Source organism: Alligator sinensis, unplaced genomic scaffold, assembly GCF_000455745.1.
Source record: "Alligator sinensis unplaced genomic scaffold, ASM45574v1 scaffold301_2, whole genome shotgun sequence".
Lineage (NCBI taxonomy): Eukaryota > Metazoa > Chordata > Crocodylia > Alligatoridae > Alligator > Alligator sinensis.
This window is the reverse complement of record NW_005841874.1, coordinates 1,427,685-1,437,549: the sequence shown is the minus strand read 5'-3', so window position 1 is coordinate 1,437,549 and position 9,865 is coordinate 1,427,685. Positions and strand designations below refer to the sequence as shown.

Sequence of the window (9,865 nt, the reverse complement as noted above, 5' to 3'; positions counted from 1 at the left end):
AGGAAAAGGTGGTTTAAGGCTATAGGGATTTCAGACCTATGGAAGACAGGTTAAAGCTGCAAAGTTTATGGCAGCCTGAACCAGGATGAGATGCTCCCAGTGTGACCCAGCGCAGCCTTATGCTGATGTAGTTATGTTGCATCCAGCTGTGGAGTTGCATCAGGGCTTCTTGGTGTGTGTACAGCACCTCATTTAGGTAGCTACACTTCTAGATGAGGAGGGAGATAGCAAGGCCATATCTGCTCTGGCAATCTGCGCTGTCTGGGGCTGTGGTGAACTGGGAGACTTTTCTGTGGGACAGATATTTAGGAGGGGAGGGGAGGGGATACCACTTTTTTGTTCTTAGTATGCTATTGCAACATTTCTCAAGCTGAGATAGTTGGCTTCTTTAAGGAAGGTTTAGCTTGGATTAAAGTTCCTCCTAGTGACTCAGTGACCATGGGGAAATGGCCCCTTTGTATTTCCTGTCCATTCAATGTCTTGGTTTGCTGTGCTGATGCAAACCTTTAGTGCTTCTAGTCCAGTGAGACTCTCAGAGCCCAACCCGTGCACAGAAACGAGATGGGTTCTCTTCTGCTTCATGCATCAACACAATTGTGAGCTACTTTCTGGACGTGGTGTTTCTAGCTCCCAACAGGGAGGCTTGGGGCAGAGAAACCCATCTTGAGTTTCAGGTCCCAGGAGTGGCTTTGTAGCAATGTTCTTTTTAAACTGCCATCTGTTTACTAGCAAGTTGGACAAATCTCATATGGAATTATTAAGACCACAAAGGAAGAACTGCAGAAAGCCATTTTTAGATCGGCTCTTCCAGCCGTAACCCTCCAATGTCCATGCTCAGAGTGAACAGTACTGCCTTTTTCTCTCTCTCTTCTTAAAGTGGTGATGGTAATTCTTCATTAGTATTCCTTGTGCTTTCTAAGCATGCACCAGAGTTGTGGTACTGGAGATTGCATCTGTCTACCCCCACCCACTCTTTCTTTTTTAATAGCGCATAATTTAAATCCTCGTGGGAGATCTTGTGCTAGTCCCTAGTAGAATGCAGTTTTGAAGTTTCTGTTGGAATAGCCAGTGGCTGTTCTGCATTTTCAAATGCTGAAGTCTGACTTTTTTGTTCAAGTAATCACTTGAGCTTTCTACACCCACACTACCAGCAAAATGTATCAAAACCAGACGTGTTAAAATACGTGAGATGTGACTGATTGAGTGCCAGTGCAGAGTGATCTGTTTAATTGCAAATGTTAATGGTACAGGGTAATAGAAGGGTTAACACAGAGCTTTTGTGGAGGTTTTTTCTAATTTAGAAGTCTGCCGTCTTTGTCCACACAAGCAGTTCTAGTTGCTCGCAGAGCGGATGCGGTACAACTCAGAAACGATCGAATGCCTGTGTTTTGTCTGAAGTCTGGAACTGGCCGTGGGGTTGAATGCCAATGACCATGTTATGTTAAACTTCATGACTTTTTTTGATGTTCAGCTTCTATTTATGCATTTATTTTGAGTCATGGAGCAGAAAACAGCTTCTGGCAAATTTATTATGTGGGGACAATGAGAGAATGGGGATTTTTAATCCCTGGGACTGGGGGGGGGAGGAACAATAGCAATAACTCTTCTCGGCTCCTCTATTCCCGAACAAAACCTTGGAGTGACACACAAGAGGTCTGGCAATAGCAAGGCTTGAAGTGTAAACACTACTCTGTCGGATGCTTTTAGGGGAATAAAGGCTGCTTTATCTTCCTTCTAAACAACACTGATATGCAAGGCTTACCGCAACACCCATCAAGTTGCTTGTCCCTTTTGGTAGCTAGTTTAAATTTAATTTCACTGCTGTTTTTAAATAGCCAGTTTAAATGTTTAGTTTTGTATAAGTTCTTGCGAGTGACTGCGCATACATTTATGAACACTTCTGAGCCCACTTCTGTTTTTAATTTGCCTTTCTAGGTTCATTTCTTTAACAGCTTTTTTCATAGGCAGCTGGTAACCAAAGGATATAACGGAGTAAAACGATGGACTAAAAAGGTAGTATTTCATTTTATTTTCTATTGCTTACCACTTGTATGGGCTAAGCTAGTGCATGCTGATGCTTCCTGTGACTAGGACAGAAGTGCTATTGTGAAATATTAAAGTGCCCCTATTAAAAAGGCTAGTAACAATCCAAAACAAAATCCCGAAAAGCCAGCGGGTCGCCCCCATTTTACTTGGTGTGGTGAAATTTTTGGAAAGCCAGCTTTGTAAACTGAATCATCTTTAAGTGGGTAAACTCTGTGTGTGAATTTGTATGGTTTGTCGAACTGTTAAATACATATGGGAATCAGTTCTGTTTTGCCACTTTTTAGCCACCTCCTAGTGCTTCCCAGCCACTCGGCTTCTGGGCAGCTCAGCTGAATTCAAATAATGTTTGTCCCATCAATGGGATTGTTTGTTAAACTCGAAAAGGTTACTCCTGGCCAGCTATCCTAAAGAGAGAGCCTGTAGCTAATGACCCTGTGTGGTTACCCTGTTTGCTGGTGATCTGCAAGAAGGAAGGTATTCAGCCTGACTTCCACACCCTAGGTCAGCTTGGAGAGAGCCTTTGTGAGAGAGAATTGCAGATTTCTTATGGAAATGAGGAGGTGACAGCTGAAGCCCACAATGCATTTTTAGCACTGTTGTTGAGAGAGAATCCTGTTTTAACACAAGTATTAAGAAAATTAAATAAAGCTTCCTCACAACTAGGAATGGTGTGCACTAATACATGAATGCACACCTTGCTGGGATTATTTGACCCCAGCAGCCTTTCCTGCCCAGATCAGGGGGGCTATATCTCAGGAGGTCCCTTCCAGCCCTATGCTTCTGTGAATATGAATGTTGTAAATCCATCCTCTCTGAAGTGTGCCTGGTACACAGTATTCTTTAGTGGGCTACATTGATCAAAATCCTCATCTTAAATAATCTGGAATTTTTTAAAACAAGTCTGGCTTTCTCTCTCTTTTTCTCCCTTTGCACTAAATATTACTATTTTGTGGGGTTTTTTGCAAAAATTCTTAAAGTGAAACAAAATAGTTCAATTTCACTTCTTGGCTCCCATGTCCTTGAGCACTTGGATCGTGCCTGGTAGGGAGCGTTCAAATGGGGACGAAGACAGTTAAGTGAAACTCGAGTGAAAAAATATTGCACTCAAATCTTTACAAAAGTCCCTTAAATCAGGAATCGAGCTATTCAGCAGCCCAGTCCAAAGTCCAAGTGGAGTTCTGCTTTCTGCTGCAAGAGTGCATGGAAGGGAAACTTGTTTTTTTCCCTTGTAGTATCACCAAAGATTGTTCCATATGCACTGCAGTCTGCCCCTTGTGTTTCAAGGTTGAGGGCGAAGGTGGGGCAGAATTTCAAGGATTGGCCAAAAAAAAAAAATCATTAAATTGCTCAATGTGAATTTTTTTCACCCCCAAACTGAAACATCATGCTTACGAGATGCTGCTGCAGTGCCTTTATGGAGCAGGTGCAGCGGTGCCCACACTTCCTGTGATGTCCCACACCCAGGGTCATGTATTCTCCAAGAGGAGTGCCGAGTGCATCATGGGAGATGGAGTCCCATCAGACACTACCTTAGAGAGGAGAAAAGGGAGTCAGAGGTAGAGACCTTTCTCTCCGGGACTCCATCTCCCATGATGCGCTGCAGTCGCTCTTCTTGGAGAAGGGTGACCACGCCACCACCATCGTTCCTTGCCAGAAGTTACCTTACTGTTGCGGTATGCCCTCAGATGCCTACTTGTAGATTAAGTCTCTAGTAGCCCTGTGGTCTTGCTGAATTTGCAGATCACAGCTCTTCTTTCCGTGACATGGCTGGCTGGAGCGGCTTGCAGAGCAGACTAGGCTTGGTGCTGTACGCACCTTGCGGTTCTTCCTCTAGAGACTCTGACTCTTCCCTGATGAACTGCAGTTAATTGGGCAAGAACATAGTGGCATGTTGCAGTGAATGAGGGTTAGAAAATTGCACAGGCCTGCTGTTTGTTTATGGAGTTTGAGTTGTGACTGCTTAATTTGCTGACCCATTTTTTACTGGCATCAGCACTGTGCAGTCAATACAAACTAGCAGGGTTCAGAATGCAGGAACTTCCTTGCCGAATGTGTATAAATGATCTCTGTTGATTCCAGGTTGTGTTGTCAACCTTGGATAAAAATTAGTCCCCCAATCTTCCATTTTTAGCAAGTGAATTGAGTCCACCTTGCCACAATCACAGATGGAGACTAAAGGTGGAACCCCACCATGTTTGGTCAGTCTTGTACCGCAGTCATGTCTCGCACCTAATACTTTAAGCGAGCATATGACTGAAATGCATGTGAAGGATCTTTATGGGATGGATTCAGAGAGAACTCTTATTTTGGGGTCAGGAGAGAGCAAAGCTGTGTAAGTATAGCATTGCAGGATGCACGCCTAGCTTTCCTGCAGTCTGTGAATTGATTTTGTAATGTGTGTTTTGTTTCATTTGCCAGGTGGATTTGTTCAAAAAGACCCTCTTGCTCATTCCGATTCATCTGGAAGTCCACTGGTCCCTCATTACAGTGAACATCCCCAATCGAATTATTTCATTTTATGATTCCCAAGGCATCCATTTTAAATTTTGTGTAGAGGTAAGAGGAATGATTATAGCTAACGCACTTGAGTTTTTGCTCTAGAAATGTCATTTTTTATCCTCTCCAAAATAAATAACTCTATGCATGGTATCAGCTTTTGCAATAATGGAGTGTTTGGCAAGTATGCTGTTTGCTTCATCTGTAGTTGCACAGCTTTTCACAGAGATAATGAAGTAGTTTCACAGGTGGGGAAAATTCAGGCTCAAACCTAGTTTAGGGTGGCAGAATCCATACCAACTTTGGAACAGGACACACGGGATCATAGGGAAGTAAGGCTTGAAGGGACTTTGGGAAGTAGCATCCAGTCTAGCCCTCTGCTTAAGGCAGGATTGTCCCTGACTAAACCATGCCAGTCAAGCGTCCATCTAACCCGGTGATTCTCAACTAGTGCGTTGTGGTACTCTGGGGTGCCTTGAGAGCCTTTCAGTGGTGCCATTGGGGTGCAAAACGCTGTTGGCATGGTTAGGTGTGCAAACCCGATTTGCAAGATGAACCCAGAGGTTTCAAATAGGAATCTGTAGTGTTAACACTGCTCTGATCTGTTGTGGCCTGTCCGTGTTCTTTGCAACAGAAGAATTGATCTTTTTTTATTTTTGTGCACTCAAAAACTGAGTGAAAACGAAGAGCTGGCATTTTCTGAGGGCTGCCTTGAGAGTAAAAAGGCTGCGAATTCCTGGTTTAACCTGCTAGCAAACTGCATCTAACAAACCCTTCTGTTGCTGTACTGTTACCTTAATCTCCACACAAGCAAATGCCAAAGGCCAAGTACAGTAAGAGAGATCCGTTCCTTAAAGGAAATTGCTGTTCTGACACCGTGTGAACCAAAGACAGTTGTAGTTTTTTTGCCCTATTTTTTGAGGGATCAGGAGTCGGGGACCTTTAGTTTTAAAATTATAACTATTTAGACTTTTAAAATTTGTCACCTGGACAAATAATACGTTTCATCAAACAAAATATTAATCGTTGAGGTAAAGCACAGGCAAGTGGCTTGTGCCTGGACTAGCAAATATAATGACCACTTTTTTTTTTTTTTTGTAAGGCATAATTTTGCTGCCTTAATTGCCTGCTAATGCAGCAGGCTTCCACTTCCAAGTGTGCATGGTTGTCATCTTAAGGCAGAGTAGCAATTACTGTACCCTGGAGAGCCCATCATCAGGACATGAACATGAAAATACTTGTTTTCTGCCAGTGTTTGCCAAAGATGAAGCTGCTGATTACAGAACTGGGGGTCACCTGCTTTTTTGCTTCCATAGGTCAGGCTGCTTTGCATGCACCAGGAGCTCCCACCATTCTTCCTTCCTCCCATTCCACTATTTTGGGCACCTGCCACAGTGCCCCATCAATACACCCAAACAGGTCTGTGTGCCCTTCCCTCCCACACCAGTCTTGTTCATTTTGGAGGCCAACATTTCAAGCTCAGCTGAGACTTAGTCAAATGGACTTACGATCTGTCAAGAATTAGAGGTGCCTGAGTGAAGCAGAGATGCTGCCAACCAGAGAGTGTGTCCCCTTCTTTCCATTTTCCACCAAACTTGCTGGGCCTTTGCCCATCGTGGAAAAATGCTCCCACAAAATGTTGGTGTTCCTTGGAGGCCACTTGCACAACTCACCTTGGTAGAGCCAAGCAGTGGAGGTGATTGACTTGCAGAGGGCTTGAAACCCAGATATGTGGGAAAGAGCCGAACATGGTCTATTTGGCCGTCTTGGCCATCTCCGTGTGAACAAATGCAAGGTTATGCTGGAAAAGACGTGTCCAATCTAGCTGTGGAAATTTCTCTCGCCTGGGGCATTTGCTGCTCCTGGCAGACTACAGAACCAAATTCAGCCTTGATGCAAGAAGATGCTGTCCCCACTGAAATCAATTGCCACCTTAACACCTACTGCTGAACTTACCTTAGGTGAAATTTCTCCTGTATGAGGTCTGTGCTCCCTCCTTACGTAAAAGAAATGTCATCCATTCTGCACAGATAAGAGCAAGGATCCTCATAGGTGTTTTTTTCTTTGGTTGTAACTGCTGGGCAGTGGGAAGTTTCTGATTCCTGCTTCTTTTTTTTTCTTTTTAAAGAACATACGAAAGTATTTACTAACTGAAGCAAAGGAGAAGAATCATCCTGAGTTTCTTCAGGGTTGGCAGACTGCTGTTACAAAGGTAAGTGCCAGAACCTACTGTAAATCCCTCCAAAGCATTAGCCTCTTGAAGTAGGCCATCTGCACTCTTGTAGCTGTAGAGTTTTAAGAAGCAGTAAATATTTATCTTTGAAGCTAAAAGGCAGATGGTAGGATCGGGGCACCATGGGCTTCTTGTCACTGGTTGAGCTCTCTCACAGGTCCCTAATCCCATCTATTCCATAAATTGGGTCCAGCAGATAAGTATTCATGCTGCAAGGCCATTACTGTCTGCTTCCATGTTGGCAGGGAGGTTGAGGATGGAACGAGCTATAGAGACCAGCTCTCCTCCAGTGTTCAAGTACCGGTTCCAAACAGTTTGAAGTGGCCTTTTGTAGGGGAGGTGGGGAAGCAGAAGTCTGGCACTGCTGCTGTGTATATTGTGCATATGCTATGGATCGGGAGCTTTGGTCTTCGTGGCTGTCAGCCTGACGCGTTCCACCAGCACTATGTTGATTAACAAGCAGAGCTGGCAGCGACTAAAAGGAAGCAACTCACGTGAAGTGCAAATGAGGGATTTTTTGACTTGCATAACTCCTGTAATGGTTTGGAGGACACTAAACAGGTCATCGAACATCAGACAGTCACCCAGGAGCAACCTGCTCACCCAGGATATTTTTAGGCTTTGGTACAAATTCTAAGATGGTCTTTGTGCTTCTTTTTTTTTCTGTCCTCCCCGCCCCCTTTCCAATTCTGCATAGCCTCACGAGAGACTGACTTGAGGTATAAAAAAAGAATGAGCCTTTCTTCTTGCAATGTCATAAATTTAAAGGCATGCTTAGTATCAGAGGTAGAGTGGGGAGATGGGTTAAAAATGAGTAGAACCGACAAAACCCAGAAATGGAAAGGTTTGTTGCTTTGGGATGAAGTCTTTGCTATTTTGGAAGAATCTAGGCAGTTTTCAGACCCGTAACCTAAAAACTTCTTTCCCTGGCCTGATCGCAGATTGTCTTTCCTGCTGCTTTCGAGTCACCTTTTGCGAAGCGCTTCTCTTGGCTTGTATGACTTTGATGCATTTTTTTTAAGTCTGGCCCATATAAAGTAGGTAGTGGTGCTCAAATATTTACTTAAAGTAATTGGGAGGAAACTGTGTTGCGTGGGATGTGGAACATGTGGCACAGGTGGAAGAGCCATTGTCGGTTTTTTATCTCAACTTGTACACTCGAGCTACTCATCCTGATGCCAGCAAAGTATTGAGTTCTCATCACATGGTGTAACGGCAACTCCGTTTGCGAAAGCCTCAGAGCAACTGGTTACCAGTGAACGGATGATCTTCATAAAGTCCCTTCCAGCCCCTAACGTCTATGAAATGAGCTCATCGATTTTTTCCTTACAGGGCCTAATTTTGAATGTTAAATAGAGCTTTGAATGAAAATGAAAGACCAGCTGAGGACGATGCGTGTCACTTAACTTCTCCTTTCTTATCCCCGCTCAGTGCATTCCACAACAGAAAAACGACAGTGACTGTGGGGTTTTCGTGCTCCAGGTAAGAGTGTCATTTTTAAAAACCTCGCCTGGCCTTTGTCGTTGGACTTGCCTCGTGAATGTCCCTATTTCAATTCAGCCTTTTCATTTTCCTCAGTACTGCAAGTGCCTCGCCTTAGACCAGCCTTTTCAGTTCTCCCAGGAAGATATGCCCCGAGTAAGAAAGAGGATTTACAAGGAGCTGTGTGATCGCCAGTTAATAGAATAATAAAACTAAAGTCAAGCTATTCCTCTGGCATTTCTGAAGAGCTCCAGCTGGTGTTTGTGTACTTGAATTTCTGAAAACTTCCGTGAATTTCAAACAAGTCTCAGCTGAGTGGTGTGGCCACTATTGTTACCTCAACTTTTTCTGACATGCTCTTTAACTGGCAGAACTTAAGAGAGCTGCCACAAAATATTCCTAATGTCAGTTCGATTCTCTTTTATGTTCTTTCCTGTATTTAATATTTATTATCTAAGCATGCGTATAGGCAGAGCATGCGACTAAAAAAAAAAAAGTATAAAACTGTAGATTTGGTGCACCTTTGAAATGTAGCTAGAAATGACAGAATACAGGTTAAAAAATTGTCTGAAAACATAAAGATGCATGACCCGTTTTTCTGATGCAATAATGCTTTGAATGTATCAAGAAAAAAAAAAAAAAAGACTCAATGCCATAAAAAGAGCAGCTAGAACCTTTTGAAATCTCAAATTCCACTTTTTCTCATTGTGGCTGTGTAGTACTGAATTCCCACCTTTTTTTATTTTATTTTTAGGCAGGTTAAATTTGCCGACGAATTTGATTTGTGGAAGACCCCCCACTTTCTTTATTAGCAACTATTTAAAAAAAAAAAAAAAAAAAAAAGAGGTTTGTTCTGTTAACATTTATCTAGCTGTCATGACCACCTTATTCCTATGGTTGGAAAGCAGCCTTTGCACAAATGAGACTTCAGCACTTGACTGTATAATAAAAAGTGTGAAGATGTTCAGCCAATCAGATTGATAGTATTTTCATATACCTGAGAGCCGTGTGTGTGCGTTCGTGGCTATGGTAGGGAGACTTATGAAGCTGATGCTGAAGAGTCACAGCTGGTTTTAGCCAAAGCCAGGTTATCTTGGTAACTAAGTACTTGAATCTTAACCGGCTGTTTCCGAGTCTCTCTGAAAAACAGCCAATTTATGCACATCTCAGTTTAATCTTTCACTTCTGCCTGCATGCTAGAACTGAGTTCCCTTTTCACTTGTACTGTTTATTCAAATTCCTTTCCCCTTCGTTGCATTCCCTATCAAAGAAAACAGTCACTCCTCGTCAGAGCACATCTCAAATCTTGATGACTTCTTGTTTTTTATTCTGGTAGCAGTTGCAAACCAAGGTCTCGATGTGCTAAGCACTAAGTCAGTGGTTCTCAACCTTTTTAGATTCAAGCTCGCCCCTCTTAGCTGCCCTGTGCAAACTCTTCATTTCTGCTTGGTTTTAGACGACTGTGAAAAAAAGAATACAGTAATTTCTGTTGCAGAGCTCTGAAAGACCACAACAGGTCAGCATGTTTCAGACCCAGCGCGTTCTCATTCCCTGGGTTGATCTTGTAAATCATGTGCAGGTGTTTGCACACACAACTGTGCGCCCCCC

General features: G+C 43.1%; 1 protein-coding gene across 3 annotated transcripts in view; it reads left to right on the top strand.

Annotated features, from left to right (window-relative positions):
- Positions 1-8,900, top strand: part of SENP5 (SUMO specific peptidase 5) — a 20,670-nt gene extending 11,770 nt beyond the window's left edge. For all 3 annotated transcript variants that reach the window (XM_025195966.1, XM_006017124.3, XM_025195967.1), the window contains 5 exons: positions 1,936-2,013; positions 4,465-4,602; positions 6,671-6,754; positions 8,207-8,257; positions 8,354-8,900. In XM_025195966.1, coding sequence (XP_025051751.1) covers positions 1,936-2,013; positions 4,465-4,602; positions 6,671-6,754; positions 8,207-8,257; positions 8,354-8,464 — 462 coding nt within the window. In that variant the 3' untranslated portion in view covers positions 8,465-8,900. The remainder of the gene's footprint in view (positions 1-1,935; positions 2,014-4,464; positions 4,603-6,670; positions 6,755-8,206; positions 8,258-8,353) is intronic.
- Positions 8,901-9,865: the final 965 nt, after the last annotated feature.